The sequence below is a fragment of the Hemiscyllium ocellatum genome, chromosome 22, assembly GCF_020745735.1.
Source record: "Hemiscyllium ocellatum isolate sHemOce1 chromosome 22, sHemOce1.pat.X.cur, whole genome shotgun sequence".
Classification (NCBI taxonomy): Eukaryota; Metazoa; Chordata; class Chondrichthyes; order Orectolobiformes; family Hemiscylliidae; genus Hemiscyllium; species Hemiscyllium ocellatum.
Window position 1 is genome coordinate 2,985,353 of NC_083422.1, and position 19,566 is coordinate 3,004,918.

At 43.9% G+C, this 19,566-nt stretch overlaps 1 protein-coding gene across 2 annotated transcripts in view; it reads right to left on the bottom strand.

Moving 5' to 3' along the window:
* si:ch211-250c4.3 (uncharacterized protein LOC100535981 homolog) overlaps positions 1–19,566 on the bottom strand; it is a 61,027-nt gene that overhangs the window by 23,418 nt on the left and 18,043 nt on the right. For both annotated transcript variants that reach the window (XM_060841836.1, XM_060841835.1), the window contains exon 3: positions 954–1,115. In XM_060841836.1, coding sequence (XP_060697819.1) covers positions 954–1,115 — 162 coding nt within the window. The remainder of the gene's footprint in view (positions 1–953; positions 1,116–19,566) is intronic.

A 19,566-nucleotide genomic window follows, 5' to 3' on the forward strand; every position in this document is an offset into this window, starting at 1 on the left:
GATATACACAAGTGACTGAGTTCAATGAACTGAATTTTAGCAGTTCTTTGGTGACAATCTGGGAGATGGGATGGTAGGTAAAATCTTTGTGGGAAACATTAAGTGGGACGCCACTCACTAGATGGGAGGTTCCATCGCCAGTACTGGGTGAGGTGGCAGCTGGCACACCCACCAGGAATCCAAGTGAGCCAGTATCTAGAAAGGACCTCCTCCCACTATCACAGGCATTTTGTCAGTGGGCACCTCTGAGTAAACCTCCTAGTGTTTCAATGGTCCCTTGGGCACAGTGAGTGGGGCAGCAGGGAGATATTGAGGGGGTGGGAATGGTACTCCTTTTGGACATCCTTCGCATCAGCCATCCACCAAGATGATCCCCTCCAAACCCCAACTTGTTCTCAGACTGATGTAAAAAGTTTGTTTACTTGATTTCCCCAAACCCATTGCACTCTCTATGTCTCTCTGAAGGGATGGAGGCTGTGTCTCTGCTTTGGCATTTCCCTATGGTCTCAGCTGCAATCTCAGAAATGACCAGTACTCCTTCTGGCACTGCTGCTGTGTAGGCGTCCAATTGAATTTGCAGCTCATGGGGCACTGTACTGAATGGGACATTAGCCCTGGGCACTGCCACTTGGTTAGTTGCCATTGTCACAAAGTGGTTCCGGGACCTGGCGCCAGGGGAAGAGAGGTCACACGTCTCGTTTTCATGAGCAGTGATGAGACCTTAGGCATCCTGATTATCTGTAGCTCTTGATGTGCCCACACCTCTGACATTTCTCTCATACAGACATCTGAAAACTAACTGCTCACCACGCATGGCCCACCTCAGCTCCTGTTCCCCAGCTTGAGCCTTCTGGACACTGGGTTTACTCACAAGACTGGACCCCCACCAGAGCGAGGCTCATCCTGTGCTTTTACATGTATATAGACTTTGTACAACAGATGGAGCCTCTTACCTCCTTCATCCTGTTCACTTTGAGGGCTCTCTCTGTGATCAATGCTTGCTTCTGCAACTGCTTGTTCTGGTCCTGCAATTGGCCTATGGTCTCAATGAGCTGGCAGATGTGCTCCAGGTAGCCCAGACCTGAGCCCCGATCACCCACCTTCTCCTGGTTTACCTGGAAGCAGAGTTCATGGTCTTTATTATAAAACACAATGGAACATCATTAACAAGTCACAGTTAGCACTGGAGAATATTTCTTAATACCCTTCAGGCCAAACTGATACACTAACTCTGTTTCTGTGGGAATAGCACTGACAACAATGTGTCTGTGGGAGTGACACTGACTTTGTGTCTGTGGGAGTGACACAGACTGTGTGACTGTAGGTATTACAGTGACAGTGTGTCTGTGTGAGTGACAGACATTGATTGTGTTTCTGTGGGTGTGACATTGACAATGTATCTGCAGGAGTGACACCGACAGTGTTGCTGTGGGAGTGACACTGACTCTGTGTCTGTGGGAGTGACACTGAGCTTTGTCTGATGGATTGAGACTAATATGCCTGTGGAAGTGACACTGATCCTGTGACTGTGAGAGTGACAGGTACAGCGTGACTGGCAGTGACACTGACCCTGTTACTGTGGGAGTGACATATATAATGTGACTGGGAGTGACATTAACCCTGTGTTTGTAGGAGTGACACGATCCTATGACTGTGGGAGTGACACTGACCATGTGTCTGTGAGAGTGACAATGATCCTGTGTCTCTGGGAGTGACCCTATGACTGCAGGTTCTACACCACCCCTACCTGCAAGCTTTGAATCCTTTAGTACATGGTCTGCAGTGGTTCAAAAAGACAGCTCCGCACCACTTTCTTCAGGGCAACTGGAGACAGGCAATAAATGCTGACCCATCCAACAATGCTCACATCTCCAAACTCTTCTTGCAATATAAATGTAGTTAGACATTCAAAGGACCTTTGTCACTTTGTTGTTAATTGAAGAGGGGTAAAATAAATTTTTAAACCGTGTGTGTGTGTGAGATGAGAGAGACTGGGACACACTGCGGAGCTGGGTGAGGTTTGATCAATTAACTTTGTCAAATTTGTTGATCTCAGTCAATTACAATGAGAAACAGTGTTGCTAGCGCTGGGGTCAGAGAAACACTGCCAGGTTTACTGCCCAACATGTCTTTTGATCATTACATCCATCATTACAACAAGCCTGCACTGGAGTGAAGATTCTGCACAGCTCAATGTTATAATAGTAATTAAACTCTCAGGCTCCATTTTGCCAGAGCAGCGAGGAGAGAAGGTAAGTTGAAGCGAGGGCTGCCAGGAAAGGTAAGTTTTCCTGCTTAAAAAGGGACTTACCTCAGGAGTCAGGTCTCCATTTTGACAGAGCGGTGAGGAGAGAAGGTGAGGTGAGGTGAGGGCTGCCGGGAAGGTAAGGGCTTAATTTATATTGGACAGTGGTTAAACGCGCGATACTACACATGTAGTATCTCCCCCCCCGCCCCCCTCCTCTAACCGGAAGAAAAAGACTCTGTAAGGTAAGTTTTTTTTCTTATCTTTCTTTTTCATATATTTAAGTGCATTGTTTGGTTTTAGTTCATATAAAGCTAAGCTTACAGTGGCAGGGGAACTCAGACCCGTGGCATGTGCCTCTTGCATGATGTGGGAGCTAGGAATGTGTCTGATGTCCCTGACTCTTACACTTGCAAGAAGTGTGTCCAGCTGCAGCTCTTTTTTGACCACATGACGACTCTGGAGCTGCAGATGGACTCCGTGATGCTGAGGAGGTTGTGGATAACACATTTAGTGAACACACCGCAGGTTAGAGTTGCTGAGGGAGACAGTGAATGGATGACCTAAAGACAGAAAAAGAGTAAGAAGGCAGTGTAGGTGTCCCCTGCGGTCATCTCCCTCCAAAACAGGTATACCGTTTTGGATACTGTTGGGGGAGATGGCTCACCAGGAGAGGGCAGTAGTTGTCAAGATCATGGCACAGTGTTCAGAAGGGCGGTAAAAAGACATGTAGGGCCATAGTCATAGGGAAGTCTATTGTGAGGGGAGTAGATAGGCAGTTCTGTGGCTGAAAACGGGACTCCCAGATGGTATGTTGCCTCCCAGGTGTTCAGGTCAGGGATGTCACCAATTGGCTGAAGAGCATTCTAAAAGGGGAGGGTGAACAGCCAGTTGTCTTTGTGCATATAGGCATCAACGATATAAGTAGAAAACGAGACGAGGTCCTGAAAGAAGAATTCATGGAGCTAGGAGAGAAGTTAAAGAGGAGGACCTCAAAGGTCATGATTTCGGGATTACTACCAGTGCCACGTGCTAGCCAGCGTAGAAATGAAAAAATAGGCAGGATGAACACGTGGCTTGAGAGATGGTGTAGGAGGGAGGGGTTCAGATGTATTGGACAAAGGGATCAGTTCTGGGGAAGGTGGGACTATTACAAATTGGACGGTCTACTTCTGAACCAGACCGGAACCAATGTCCTTAGGGGAGTTTTTGCTACTGCTATTGGGGAGGTTTTAAACTGATGTGGCAGGGGGCTGGGAACCAGAAGAGAAAACAAGTAGGCAATGAGGTGGAGACTGGGGTCTTTAAGAATTATGAAGATAGCATTAATAAAGGGAAGGGTAGGCAGGATGAGCGCAAAAACACTGGTGGCCTGAAATGCATCTAATGCAAGGAGTACAGTGTGTAAGGCAAATGAACATAGCAGATGGGCTTGGATTGGTGCTTGGATTGGATAGTGGGTAGTGGTGATGGGAGATCTTAATTTTCCCAACATTGACTGGGATACACTTAGCGTCAGAGGTCTGGATGGGGCAGAATTTGTAAGAAGCGTCCCAGGAGAGTTTTCTAGAGCAGTATGTCAATAGTCCAACAAGGGAAGGGGTCATATTGGACCTGGTACTGGGGAACGAGCCAGGCCAGGTGATAGAAGTTGTGGTGGGAGATTTCTTTGGGAACAGTGACCACAATTCTGTAAGTTTAGAATACTCGTAGATAAAGAAGAGAGTGGTCCTAAGGGAAGAGTACTAAACTGGGCCAAGGCCAATTATATCAAAATTAGACATGAGCTCAGAAATGTGGATTGGACACAGCTATTTGAAGGGAAGTTCACATTTGAGATGTGGGAGGCCTTCAAAGATAGGTTAAAGATAGTGCAGGAAAAGCATGTCCCGTTGAAGGCAAAGGATAGGAAGGGCAAGATTCGTGAACTGTGGATGACAGGAGAAATTGTACCACTAGCCAAGAGGAAAAGGGAAGCATACATAAAGTCTAGGCAGCTAAGAACAGAACGGGCCCTGGAAGAATATCGGAAGAGAAGGGCAAGTGTTAAACGAGGAATCCAGCGCGCTAAAGGAGGTCATGAAATAGCTTTAGCGAGCAGAATTAAGGAGAATCCCAAAGCATTTTATTCTTATATAAGAAGCAAGCGGGTAACTAGAGAAAGGATTGGTCCACTAAAGGATAATGAAGGAATGCTGTGTGTTGAACCTGAGAGAATGGGTGAGATTCTGAATGATTACTTTGCATCAGTGTTCACTGAGGAGAGGAACATGATGAATCTTGAGACTAGAGATAGAAGTAGGATCATGTTGGCATAAGTAGGGAAGGTGTGTTGGGTAGGCCAGAGGTTATTAAGGTGGACAAATCCCTAGGACCGGATGGGATCTATCCCAGGTTGCTGAGGGGGTGAAAGAGGAAATAGCTGGGGCCCTGACAGATATCTTTGCGGAATCCTTTAATACAGGTGAGGTGTCGGAGGACTGGAAGGTTGCTCATGTTGTTCCCCTGTACAAGAAGGGTAGTAGGGATATTCCGGGTAACTACAGACCAGTGAGCCTGATGTTGGTGGTGGGAATGTTGCTGGATAGTGTACTGAGGAATGGGATCTATTTATATTTAGAAAAGAATGGGCTTATCAGTGATAGGCAACATGCCCTCTTCCAGATCATTTATGTATATTACAAACAACAGCGGCCCCAACACTGACCCCGTGGAACACCACTGTGTGGAGGAAATTGTACCTTACCAACCTAATAGAGTTCTTCGAGGAAATGACCAAGTTGATAGATGAAGGAAGGGCTATTGATGTCATATACATGGACTTTAGTAAGGTGTTTGATAAGGTTCCCCAAGGTAGACTAATGGAGAAAGTGAAGTCACATGGTGTGCAGGGTGTTCTAGCTAGGTGGATAAAGAACTGGTTGAGCAACAGGAGACAGAGAGTAGTAGTTGAAGGGAGTTTCTCGAAATGGAGAAAGGTGACCAGTGATGTTCCACAGGGGTCAGTGTTGGGGCCACTGTTGTTTGTGATATACATAAATGATCTGGAAGGGGCACTGTTGGTATGATCAGCAAGTTTACAGATGACATGAGGATTGGTGGAGTAGCAGAAAGCATAAGGGACTGTCAGAGAATTCAGGAGGATATAGATAGACTGGAGAGTTGGGCGGAAAAGTGGCAGATAGATTTCAATCCAGACAAATGTGAGATGATGCATTTCGGCAAGACTATTTCTAGAGCGAATTATACAATGAACGGAAGAGCCTTGGGAAAAGTTGATGGGCAGAGAGATCTAGGAATGCAGGTCCGTTGTACCCTGAAGGTTGCTGCACAGGTGGATAGAGTGGTCCAGAAGGCATATGAACATAGAACATAGAACATAGAAAAATACAGCACAGTACAGGCCCTTCGGCCCTCGATGTTGCGCCGACCAAAGCCTACCTAACCTACACTAGCCCAATAACCTCCATATGTTTATCCAATGCCCGCTTAAATGACCATAAAGAGGGAGAATCCACCACTGCTCCTGGCAGGGCATTCCTTGAACTCATAACCCGCTGAGTAAAGAAAGTGGCTGTCTGGTATGCTTGCCTTCATTGGATGGAGTATTGGGTATATGAGCTGGCAAGTCATGTCAAAATTGTACAAGATATTGGTTCGGCCGCATTTAGAATACTGCGTACAGTTCTGGTCACCACATTACCAAAAGGCTGTGGATGCTTTGGAGAGGGTGCAGAGAGGGTACGAGGTATGGAAGGTGCTGGCTATGAAGAGAGGTTGAGTAGGTTAGGTTTATTTTCATTAGAAAAAAGGAGATTGAGGGGGGACCTGATTGAGGTTTACAAAATCATGAAGGGTATAGACAGGGTGGATAGAGACAAGCTTTTTCCCAGGGTGAAGGATTCAATAACGAGAGGTCACGCTTTCAAGGTGAGAGGTGGAAAGTTTAAGGGGGATACATGCGGCAAGTACTTCACACAGCGGGTGGTGGGCGTTTGGAACGCATTGCCAGCAGAGGTGGTAGAGGCAGGCACGGTAGATTCATTTAAGATGCACCTGGACAGATGTATGAGTAGGTGGGGAGCAGAGGGATACAGATGCTTAGGAATTGGGCGCCAGGTTTAGACAGTGGATTTGGATTGGCTCAGGATTAGAGGGCCAAAGGGCCTGTTCCTGGGCTGTCAGTTTTTTTTTGTTCTTTCTCTTTGTTCTATATTTGAGTCTACAACCGCATGCTTACACAATGTCGTCAGACAGCCACTTTCCTTCCTATCCTGTCACATTGTTCAATAAGAACAGGAGGATTGCAGACAATTTCCCCTCTTCCTGGACTTTCCCACACAGGCTGCACAGTTCCAGCACCAGTGGGAACGAGGGCTCATTGTATCAAGAAACTCGAACATTCCACACAAGACATTCTAAGCAACACTCTGACATCATCCTATTCCTCATCCTGTCACTGATGTCTCCCTGTTTCTCAGGGAGTTGCTTGTTTCCTCAGCTGTGATTCCACAAATTAAGAAACAAATGACAGAGCAATCACAGCCAAGAATCTCTTAAACCATGACCTCAGCAGCCTTGGGCTGGGGTGGGAATGGAATTTGGAGCAGATACACACACCAACCACAAAAACAAGACACAGGTTATTTACAAAGGTGGGAAATAATTCCAGCCAAAAAAAACGTTGAGCAAATAGTTTCTTTCAACAGATGATAAAATGCACCCGTCGATTGCTATTCAGCCACTTAGTTCACTAAGATGTCAGTGCAGTGCAAAACACATGAACCAAAGATGGTGCCTCCTATATAAATAATGTAAGAGGGGGCACAGGGCATGAAGAATTTTTTGTTGAATTTATAAAAATTTGAAATGATGGGGTCTCTGCTCTCACAATGTTAGTAGGATATAACATGTGACTGTTCCCTGAACCCTGAGGGATTTCCTGTTTAAATCAGGGCAAGGGAGAGGTTTGTTAGGCAAAAGATGACACACTGCTCAGCAGTTGAGAACTAAGTGAGAAACTTTCATGGTATTGGGGGTATTGTAACAGCATGGATAGAGGATTGACTAACCAACAGAAGACAGAGAATTGGGCCATTTTCAGGTTGGCAAACTGTAGCTAGAGGAGTACCACAGAAATCAGTGCTGGGGCCTTTAGAATATGTCGTAATGATGAGGAAAGTGAATGTACTATCACCACGTTTGTGGATGAATCAAAAATAGGTGGGAAGGTAAGTGGTGAGGATGACACAGAATCAGCAGAGGGATAGACACAATCAATGGGCAAAAATTTGGGGGATTTGGGGGATGGGATATAACATGGAAAAACATGAGATTATTAACTTTGGCAGAAGGAATAGACGAGCTGAATATTATTTAGATGGAGAACAATTTTAGAAAGCCATAAAACAAAGGGATTTGGGAGTCCTCATCCAAGAATCATAAAAAGCTAGTATCCAAGTTTAGCAGTTATTAGAAAAGGCAATGGAATGTTGCGGTTTATTTCAAAGGAAATGGAGTATAAAAATAGAATGGTTTTGCTGAAAGGGACTTAGATCCACAGTATTTTGCTTTCCTTAATACTCAATATTTAATGGTACTTTCAAGGCTGTGATAGATTGTTGATACCTTGAGTAATCAAGGAATAATGTGAAGAGGTTGTAAAATGGAGTCTAGGAGGAAAATTACCTCTTTGGACTGTGGGAGGAAACCAGAGCAATTGAAGGAAACCCACGCAGACATGGGGAAAATGTGCAAACTTCACACTGTCACTCAACTTTCCTTCGGTAAAGTGCCCAAAACATTTCATAGTATTCCAGCTGTTGCCTGATTCATCTTAAAGTAGCCTAAAATGTGCTACCTATTGAAATACCTTCTGCAAGTACAAATATATTCCCTCCACTGCTTCACCTTCATTTTATCCTACTTGTAACTTCATTTGAGAGTTTTGAGCCAGGGTAAGTGGGAGGAGAGAGCAGGAAGAAGAAAAGAGGAGGTCTGTGATAGAGTGGAGACCAAGCAAACATTAAATAAATGATTTCATGATGTAATGCTGAGAAGAGTGGTCTGGATATAATGAAGAAATGAAGGTATTGTCCAAATGAGGCATGAACCAATGGAATGCAACATGAAGGGATAAAGTAAAAAAAAAGTCAAAGAGCAAACAATGAAATAAACAAGCAAAAATCACACAGAATAAGTATGGAGGATGGGTTGCACTTAAACTGGAGGGGCACCAACATCCTGGGTGGGAGATTTGCTGCAGCACTTCAGGAGGGTTTAAACTAGTTTGGCAGGTGGATGGGAACCAGAGCTACAGATCAGAGGAGAGGGTAGTTGTTGAACAGGCAGAAATCGGTGACTGTAAATAGAATGCAGAGAGTCTGTCAGGAAGGATACACAGTTGATAGGGAAAAAGGATGGGTTAAAGTGTATCTGTTTCAATGCAAGGCGTGTCAAGAAGAAGGGAGATGAACTTAGAGCATGGATCAGTACTTAGAACTACGATGTTGTGGCAATAATGGAGACATGGATTTCACAGGGCCAGGAATGGTTGCTAAATGTTCCAGGATTTAGATCTTTTAAAAAAGAACAGGGAGGGGGGTAAAAGAGGAGGGGAGTAGCATTGTTAGAGAGTGCATTACAGCTGCAGAAAAGGCGGTTGTTGTTGAGGAGGATTTGTCTACTGAGTCAGTTTGGGTGGAAGTCAGTAACAGGAAAGGAGCAGTCACTTTATTGGGTGTTTTCTATAGACACCCCAATAGCAGCAGAGAGATGGAAGAATAGATTGGACAGTAGATCTTGGAAAGGTGCAGATCTAACAGAGTTGTTATTATGGGTGACTTCCACTTCCCCAATATTGATTAGAACCTCCTGAGTGCAGATGGTCTGGATGGCATTAATTTTGTCAGGTGTGTCCAGGAAGGATTCCTGACTTAATATAATGATAGGCCAACTAGGGAGGAGGCCATATTGAATTTGGCGCCAGGCAACAAGCCAGGCCAGGTGTCAGATCCCTTGGAGGGAGAGCATTTCAGTGACAGTGACCACAATTACCACACCTTTACCATAGCCATGGAGAGGAATTGGAGCAGACAATACAGAAAGGTATTTAATTGGGGGATGGGAAATTATACTGCTATTAGACAGGAGTTGTGGAGTATAAATTGGGAACAATTGTTCTACGGGAAATGCACAACAGAAATGTGAAAGCTGTTTAAGGAGCACTTGTTCCAAGTGTAAGATAACTTTGTCCCACTGAGACAGGCAAGGAATGGTAAGGTGAAGGAGCCTTGGATGACAAGAAAAGAGGAGCTTCTCATGAAATGGAAGAAGGAAGCTTACTTAAGGTTGAGGAAGCAAGGATCTGGCACAGGATTATAGGGTAGCTAGGAATAACTCAAAAATGCACTGAGGAGAGTTGGGAGGGAGCTTGAAAAAGCCTTGTTGGGAAAACTCAAAGGTGTTCCATACTTATGTGAGGAATAAGAGAGTGGTCAGAGAGCGAGGGTAGGGTCGATCAGGGATTGTGGAGGGAACTTGTGCCTGGAGTCTGAAGAGATAGGGGAGGCCCTAAATGAGGTTTTTACTTCAGTATTTACTAGAGGGGGGACCTTGTTGATAGTGAGAACACCGTGGACCAGGTTTGAACAGATTGTTATTAAGAAAGTGGATGCGCTGGAAATTCTGGAAAGCATTAAGATAGATAAGTCCCCAGGGTCGAACCAGATATATCCAAGGACCAGAAGCAAGGAATGAGATTGCTACACCTCTGGCAATGAATTTTGCATCCTCGCTCTCCATGGGAGTAGTACCGGATATTCAAGGGAGGCAAATATTGTTCCTCTGTTCAAGAAAGGGAACAGGGAAATCTCTGAGAATTACAGACCAGTCAGTCTTACATCTTAAGCAAGGTACTGCAAAGGATTCTGAGAGATAGGATTTATGACTATTTGGAAAAACAGCTTGATTAAAGATAGCATGGCTTTATGAGGGGCAGGTCATGCCTCACAAACCTTATTGAGTTCTTTGAGAATGTGATGAAACAAGATGATGGTGGTCAAGCAGTAGATGTGCTGTATATAGATTTCAGTAAGGCATTTGATAAGGTTCTCCATTGTAGGCTCATTCAGAAAGTTAGGAGGCATGGGACACAGGGAAATTTGGCTCTCTGGATTCAGAATTGGCTGGCCAAAAGCAGACAGCGAGTGGTGGTGGATGGAAAGTATTCTCCCTGGAGGATGGGTGACCAGTGGTGTCCCCCAGGGATCTGCTCTTGGGCCTCTGTTCTTTGTAGTTTTTATAAATGACTTGGATGAAGAAGTGGAAGGGTGGGTCAGTAAGTTTGCCGATGACACAAAGGTCGGTGGGTGTTGTAGATAGTGTCGAGAGCTGTTGCAGGCTACAACAAGACATTGACAGGATACAGAGCTGGGCTGAGAAGTGGCAGATGGATTTCAACCTGGATAAATGCAAAGTGATTCATTTTGGAAGGTTGAATTTGAATACTACATACAGGTTTAAAGACAGGATTCTTGGCAGTGCGGAGGAACAGCAGGATCTTGGGGTCCACATACATAGATCCCTCAAAGTTGCCACCCAAGTTGATAAGGTTGTTAAGAAGGCGTATGGTGTTTTAGCTTTCATTAACAGGGGAATTGAGTTTAAGAGCTGCTAGGTTTTGCTGTGGCTCTATAAAACCCTGGTTAGACCACACTTGGAATATTGTGTCCCGTTTTAGTTGCCTCATTATATGAAGGATGTAAATGCTTTAGAGAGAGTACAGAGGAGATTTAACAGGATGCTGCCTGGATTGGAGGGTGTGTCTTATGAAGAAAGATTGAGTGAGCTCGGGCTTCTCACACTGGAGAGAAGGAAGAGAGATGACTTGATCGAGGTGTACAAGGTAATGAGAGATATAGATAGAGTAGGTAGCCAGAGACTTTTCCCCAGGGCAGAAGTGGCTGTCACAAGGGGTCATAATTTTAAGGTAATTAGAGGAAGGTTTGGGGAGATGTCAGAGGTAGGTCCTTTACACAGAGAGTGGTGGGTGTGTGAAATGCACTGCCAACAGTGGTACTAGAGTCATAGATATTAGGGACATTAAAGCAACTGCTGGACAAACAAATAGACAGCAGTAAATTGAGGGGGGTGTAGGTTAAGTTGATCTTAGATAAATGCCTGGCACAACATCCTGGGCCGAAGGGCCTGTACATGCTGTACTATTCTGAGTTCTATGTTCTATTAAGATGGAGGCAGAGGCTTTGATATAGTGTTATTGAATTGAATGTTAAAAGTCCAGAATGCTGGTACGTGCTGAGCTGAGTATTGTTCCTAAACCTTGTGTTAAGTTTCTCTGGGACATGGCAATAGGCATTGGACAGGGTCCACAGGAAGCTCTTCCATTTGAGCTGATTGTCTTCACAGTTTGTGGTGTGCTGTCCTCTACACTGGGCAACAAAAACACAGACCGCATGACCACTCTGCAGATACCTCCACTTAGGCTGCACACTGAGCGTTGAATTACTTTACAATTTGTAATCTCCACCTTACTGCCCTGGTGATCACAGAACCAGGAAACAAAAACACCTGAAATATCTGGAAATGAAGGTACAGTTAGAAGTATGCAAGACAGCTCAGACAGGATCTCTCATTAATCACCTTTACCTTTTTTTCCTTTTGGGTTTGGTTTCCTCAGTCTGTCTTCATCTTGTTTGAAACATTTTTTTTCTGATTTAATCTTCCCCTGGCCTCCACCCTATCACAGAGATTCTCCTGACCCTTTCCACCATCCCTACTCCTCCTAGTTTAAAATCTTCCATTTTTAGTTCTCTCCAGTTCTGATGAGAGGTCACTAATCCGAAACGTTCTCTGTTTCTTGCCACGGATGTTACCTGACCTAGCTTTTTTTTTCATTTTTATTTCAAATTTCCAGAGTCCACAGTGTTTCACTTTTGTATCAACAGTTTTGTACTTCACCAGTTCTGCTGTTTCCCTTGGAATGAGCACAGTTCTGATTAGGGATTGAACAACACTATGCTTACACAATGAGAGCAGTCAATCTTGTGCCAAAAGGGGTGAAGCAGTTCCAGTTCTGATTTGGAGATGCCAATGTTGGACTGGGGTGTACAAAGTTAAAAATCACGCAACACCAGGTTATAGTCCAACAGGTTTAATTGGAAGCACACTAGCTTTCGACGCTCCGAAAGCTAGTGTGCTTCCAATTAAACCTGTTGGACTATAACCTGGTGTTGTGTGATTTTTAACTCAGTTCCAGATCATCACTGATCTGCCCTAGAGCTGCGGAACTCAATCTTTCTTCATAAGACAAACCCTCCAATCCAGGCAGCATCCTGTTAAATCTCCTCTGTACTCTCTCTAAAGCATTTACATCCTTCATATAATGAGGCAACCAGAACTGCACAGTGAGATTGAGTGCCCCAGAGTCAGCCAGACCAAAGGTTAGATTCTTTCACTTGGCAGGGAAATTAGCAAAAACTCGTATTTTCTCAAAGTGCTACAGCTCTAGCTCCATGCCTGAAGGGCTGACTAGTTGCTTTAGATAGTCTGGGTGTTTCTGCAACTGTTACTAACTTCCTGTCCTTTGTGTCAAATCTGAGGTGACCTTTATATTTTAACAATCATAGACTGATGGAGAAGCTCCATCTGGTTCACTAATGTCCCTTAGGGAAGGGAATCTGTTGTTCCAACCCAGTTTACCCTCTCTGTGACTCCAGACCCACAGCAATGTGGTTGAAACTTAACTGCCCTTAGAAGTGGTCTAGAATTGTACAATGGATTTGAAGGCTTCATGTTGGAGACTGCATTAAGCTCCAGAGCCTGTCAAGGAAAGAGGAATGGTCACAGCATCTTTCTCCCTATAGATACCCCATTCCTGATGAAGAACTTATGCTCGAAATGTCAACTCTCCTGCTTTTCGGATGCTGCCTGACCAGCTGTGTTTTTCCAGCACCATACTTCTTGACTCTAATCTCCAGCATCTGCAGTCCTTACTTTCTTCAAGATACCACACTGAGCAAGCCAGTCAGTTCAAGGACAATTTGGGAAAAGTAACAAATGATAGCCTCACCAATGACAGCCATATCCTAGGACAGAATAAAGGGGGAAAGTATTTGCTTCCAGTCCTTTCTAATATCCATCCAAAGTTTCCAGCAAGTATCACCAGGCTCCAGTGCTTCTACACACAGCTCCAACGCCTGCTCCCAGCTGCAGACTCCTGTCATCTACCCCTCCCCATCACCCATCCTTCAAATCCCCGACATTGCTTGCTCGCCTCCCCACACTCATCCCTGGCTTTCAGTCCCATGTTCTCGCTCAGTCCCCTACGTAGTGCACCTTCTCTCCAATCATCCTTTCATCTTCATCCCAACAGGCTGTGTTAAAATGGGTACGATCCAGAGAATCTGATCTTCCAATGATGGGGCAGGGAGTAAGGTGTAAGCATTGGGGATCCAATGAAGCTGAATGATTGGCATTTTGTTTGTGCAATAAATGAAAATATACCTTTGAAGAATAGAGACAATGTAGGGTTTAATGTCGACATTTAACCGTAGAGCAGGGCATGTAACACATGTATTGGAATATGGCACCTTACAGTTTAAAGCTGGCTTGGTTGCTGTATGTTTATAATGGTAAAGCAGCAAAAGAAAATGCTGATTGAGCACGAGCACGTTCAAAATTCCAAACATTAAAGGCTGTTCATGTGTCAAAATTCCAAACATTAAAGGCTGTTCATGTGTTGGTAAATTTTGGAGTCCTGAGATTAAAGCGCTCATCTATACTTTCAGAACAAGGAGCTGATTAATGCCTCAGTGATCCCAAGTGGGATATGATATTGAATTCATTGGCCCTGAAAGCCAATGCAGTTCTGCTGACTTGACCTTTTCTCTCTGCCAATTGTCATCCATTATAGAACAGCTTCTATTCATTCATGGGATGTGGGCATCACTGGCTGGGCTTGTGTTTGTTGCTCATCCCTCATTGCCCTTGAGAAGGTGGTGGTGAGCTGCTTTCTTGAACTGCTGTAGCCCATGTACTGTAGGTAGACTTACAATGCTGATTGGGAGAGAATTCCAGGTCTTTGATCTAGTGATACTTGAGGAACAGTGATGTATTTCCAAATCAGGATGGTGAGTGGCTCAGTGGGGATTTTGCAGATGGTGCTGTTCCCATGTATTTGCTGCCCTTGTTTTTCTAGATGGAAGGGTCATAAATCTAGAACATTCTGTCTAAGGAGCTTTGGTGAATTACTGCAGTGCATCTTGTAGACAGTACACACTGCTGCTACTAAGCATCAGCGGGAGAGGGAGTGGATGCTTGTGGATGTGGTACCAATCAAGTGGGCTAATTTTTTCTGGATGATGTCAACCTTCTTGAGTGTTAATGGAGCTGCACTCATCCAGGCAAGTGAGACACTCTTGACTTGTGTCTCATCAATGGTGGACAGATTTTGGAGAGTCAGGAGGTGGAGTTACTCTATGCAGTTTTCCTCTGTCTTGCTATTGCATCTGTTCCAGCTTTTATGCTTCCCATCCTTGCTGAATTTGTGTAATTAATATGGCTAAAGTTATTAAATTGTATTTTACAAACTTTAATGATGGAAGACCTTAACTGAGATGTAGTATTAGGATGTTAATAAAAGGTTCTTAAGCTGGTGTTTCCCCAGATGTCAAGTAATGCAATTTTGAGAAGCAAAAAGCACAAGTTGCAGATTTTACACTGGAGTCTGGCATTAAGAATGATCTGAAGTCAGTTGTCAATTGCGAACACAGGGTTAAGGTTAGGTTATTGGAGGGAGGCCATGAGCACTGTACCCTTTGGTTAACAATTGGGTAGAAGCTACTATTTGTGCTGACACATGTCAGACATGGGCTAAGTGTTGCCACTAGAAAGGGTAGCTACTTATTTCTGGGATAAATGTTTGTCAAAAGGGAACTTGCTAAGGGGCTCTTGTTAGGTGACAAGGTTAGGAGTTAGTAGTAGAGCATTTGCTAGGAAGTTAGCTCTTACCAGGACATTGTCAGTCAATGTGAATTTGTCATAGGTTTGAGGTTTGCCAGAAGAAATCCAAATCCAGCATTAAGGCTAAAGGCTTTAACGACCGTGAATAGGTTTGTCAGGAAGCTGCTTTCAGCAGACAGCACTCTGAACTGGATAGCTTAAGAAAAACACACATAGGAAGCAAAGCACTCAACAAGTGGTTGTGAAATGTGCAGCTACAGCAATTAAGGTAGACTGCTAAATTAGAGTTGAAGTCCTGGATTGGTCTTGTGATGATAGGAGAATTGGCTAAGCTGACGTCCCACAGAATATTGTAGGCTGATAGACTGAGAAAAACTCAAAAGTCTTGGGAGCCACATGAAAGATAAACCAAAACACATTGAGTCATTGTACCCACATCCCCCAACTAACCCAGTGTTAACCTTTGTTGTCCAATGAATCTTATTAGTTTTCATTTTAAAGCAGTGATTGTCCTTTTTGCCAATTAGGTATTGCCCAGCAAGAACCTTTTTTTAAAACTCCAAGGTTTAGTATAGCTCTGTGCAAGAGAATTTCAACTAGGAGAAAGTGAGGACTGCAGATGCTGGAGATCAGAGCTGAAAAATGTGTTGCTGGAAAAACAACAGGCAGCCTGACCTGCTGCGCTTTTCCAGCAACACATTTTTCAGCAAGAGAATTTCACTCAGTGCCACTGTCCTGCCTTTTCCTCACAATCCTACACATCCTTCCTCTTCAGATAAAGATCCAATTCCCTTTTGAGAACCCTGAATGACTCTGCCTCCTCCACTCTGCCTCTTGAGCAGCATTTAGACTCTAGCCACTCGCAGTATGAAAAGTTTCACCTCCTGTCACTAACTATGGTGTCTGTCCTACACAGACAGGAGTCTATACAGAGCACTTAAACAGAAACTGTACTCTCTTCTCAAAACTTCCAGCAATGGGAACAGTTTCTCCCTAGATATTCTGTCTAGACCCTTGTAGGTTGGTGTAGGACAGACACCATATAGGACAATTCTTGTGGAATGCCGGAATCTCTGTGTATTGAGGAAGAACACCATCAGTTGTCATTCCTGACTAGACAGGCAAAATTCTGATGTTTTTATGGAATTGAACATTAACCCCTGGAGACTGCAGTGAGCAAGGCACAGAAGTATTAACAAAAATTAAGAGTTTTTAAAAAAAAATTATTGATTATCATTGTTTATTAAATATAAATATATTGGAGGTGGTGAAAAGCCTGTTTGGTGAAAAGCAACAATGGAATATTTCTCATCTGCATTCATAAGGGAGAAAATTACTTAATCTAGGGCTCAGTGGTTGATCCCAGCCATGGGCGACTGTCTGTGTGGCATCTGCACATTCTCAGTGTCTGCGTGGGTTTCCTCCGGGTGCTCCGGTTTCCTCCCACAGTCCAAAGATGTGCAGGTTAGATTGACTGGCCATGCTAAATTGACCATATTGTCCAGGAATGTGCAGGCTAGGTGGGTTAGCCATGGGAAATGCAAGGTTACAGGGATAGATTCGGGAGTGGGTCTGGGTGGAATGCTAATTGGAGGATCGGTGTGGACTTAATGGGCCGAAAGGCCTGCTTCGATACTGTAGGGATTGTATGATGGTAGAAGCAGATAGTCACATTGTTTTGTTACTGTCTTTCTAGAGTGGGCATAGAGAAAGGGAGGAAGAAGGTACAGAGAAGACACGCGAGGAGGCTGAGCAAGTGAGAGAGAAAAGAGAGAAAGGGACAGCGACAGAGAAGGATAATAAAGAAAGAAATGCAAACGCAGAGACAGAAACATATGATACAGAGATAGCCAGGAAGAATGTGAGAAATAGAGTGAGAGAATGAGTAAGCAAATTTTAAAAAAAGTGTCAGAGAGTGTGGGAGAAAGCAAGATGAGAGAAAGGAAGAAAGACAAAGAGAGATACAAATCAAGAAAGAAAGAAAGATGGAAAGAGAGGGAGGGAGTATTACTGCACATACTTGGCAAAAAATGTGAATAGATAGGTAAAGAGGGTTTCTGCTGCTCAGGGAAATATCAGGAGAACTCTTGAGGAACTACGTTGTGTCTACATGTGTCTGGCCAGCCTGTAAGATGCTTCATTGACACAGCGGGTGAGTGAACCCTTTCCATTGGCCTGGGCCCCATGAGCTGTAAAGGGCTATATGGAATATAGTTAAACCCAGCAAAATAAAGGCAAACTGGAGGAAGGACACTGAAAACTGGCGTCACTCCTCAGTTTGTACCTTTCCTCTGGTACAGGCCTTTCCCAGAGAAACATGCCAAGATAAATATCAGCTGCTGCTGGAGGAACATCAACTCACTGAAAGATACTCCTTGATCTGCCCGAAACCTGATGGTCCTTCAGGACAAAGAGCTGTTGACAATCAAATTTTGCAGACTGACATGATGCAACGTCCAGGACTATGTGCTTAGCGATATGCTAAAGCTTGGGGCATAATGGGCAAAGGTCACAGTTTCAGGCATTCCTGGCACAGTACACAGAGGGACACCAGATAAAACTCTCAGTCTGTAACCACCAGAGGATGTTGGACATGAACTGTGAGTATACAATAAAACTACAATAAATACTGAGGCACCTAATGCTGTGAATTTAAAATCACTGATTTGAATTGCATTTTTTGTTAGGAGAGAAAACCTTTGCATACACATTATCATGCCAAGAGCATGGCTTGCAATTCTGGATCATCTATAGACATGATAAACTTTCAACTGGAACATATTTTTGAAGAAAGGAGCCAAAAGGTGACTGCAGATGTAAATTCAATATCTGTCAGGAGGTGAACCCTGGAATGGCACTCCTGACATATCAAGGAAGGAAACAAAATGCTACAAACTGAACTGCATTCTCCTATGAGTTTCTCCGACTGTGGACATGAGGTATGAGAGACATGTTTGCAGTTTCCCCTTCCAAGAATACGCAAGGAGAGGGTTAAGAAGCAGTCTCAACCTTGATTGTATGTGCTAGTGAGTTGAGGTACTCATTTGAACTAGCCTGGGTTTTAGCTCTTGTGTGTTCTGAAAGTTACATTGATTAACCATCCCCACCCATCATCCCTGTGTTGCAGGTAAAGGTATCTATTTCTTAAACTGCTGGAGGCCAAGTAACAAGCCAGTCAAAGGGAAACAGGGCAAATGAATTTCTGCTAAGACGCAAAGCCAGGAATCTCAAAATCAGTTTTTCCATCTATCAACATCCCACTACAGGTGTATTTACTTTGCACAAACAATCTGAGAGACTATTTAACTTATCTTTTACATTTTTTTGGACTAAAGTTTAATTTCCAATTTGTTTGTATGCGTGCCTGTTATTATTTTTTCTGATGTTTAGTAACTAATAAATTAACTTTTTTGTTATGTCACCCCTGTTTAAATTATCTCCTTTTAAATCACATTTCATTTGATCTTGGATGAAGGAACTGATCCTTTTTAAATGAACCTTGCTGCATCCCCTGAGGGAGGGGTTGGTCAGTAGAGATGGGAAGCCAGTTTAACCCTCCCCACCCAGGACTCCACAATGTCAGAACCTTGCCCAGGGCTTGGTCATGAGCAAATGGTAATCAGTTATCTGATTTTTGTGGCACTGCAGTCACTCTCTGAGATAAATGTAAACGGAATGTGAAGCAAAATTAAGCTGGAGGAGAAAAACAAAACATCTACTTTGGACGTATTACTCAGGTCCAAACAACATGTTCTAAACACTCAGTATCGTTAATCAGCTTTATCTCAATGGAATTGGAAATTTCATCCTCGAGATTCATTTTAGGTTTGAAGTGTTGCAGTTGTTGTGGGTATGTTTGCCGAGCTGGGAATTTGAATTGCAGACATTTCGTCCCCTTTCTAGGTGACATCCTCAGTGCTGTGGAGTCTCCTGTGATGCGCTGCTCTACTGTGTCAGTTGGAATTTATGTGGTTTCATTCCCATTGCTTCCGGTTGTTCTTTGCAGTGGTCAGCATATTAGGTAGGGACAATGTGTTTATTGATGGAGTCTGTGGATGAGTGCCATGCGTCTAGGAATTCTCTGGCTGTCCTCTGTTTGGCTTGTCCTATTATTGTTATGTTGTCCCAGTTGAATTTGTGGTCCTTGTCGTCTGTCTGTATGGATAGTAGGGACAGCTAGTCTTGTGTTTCGTGGTTTGTTGATGTTCATGAATGCGGATCGGTAGTTGTCTGCCTGTTTATCATATACAGAGGAACCTTGATTATCCGAACGAGATGCGCAGGCAGTATTTCGTTCAGATAACTGATTATTTGGTTAATTGATTCAATGCCTTTCCTCT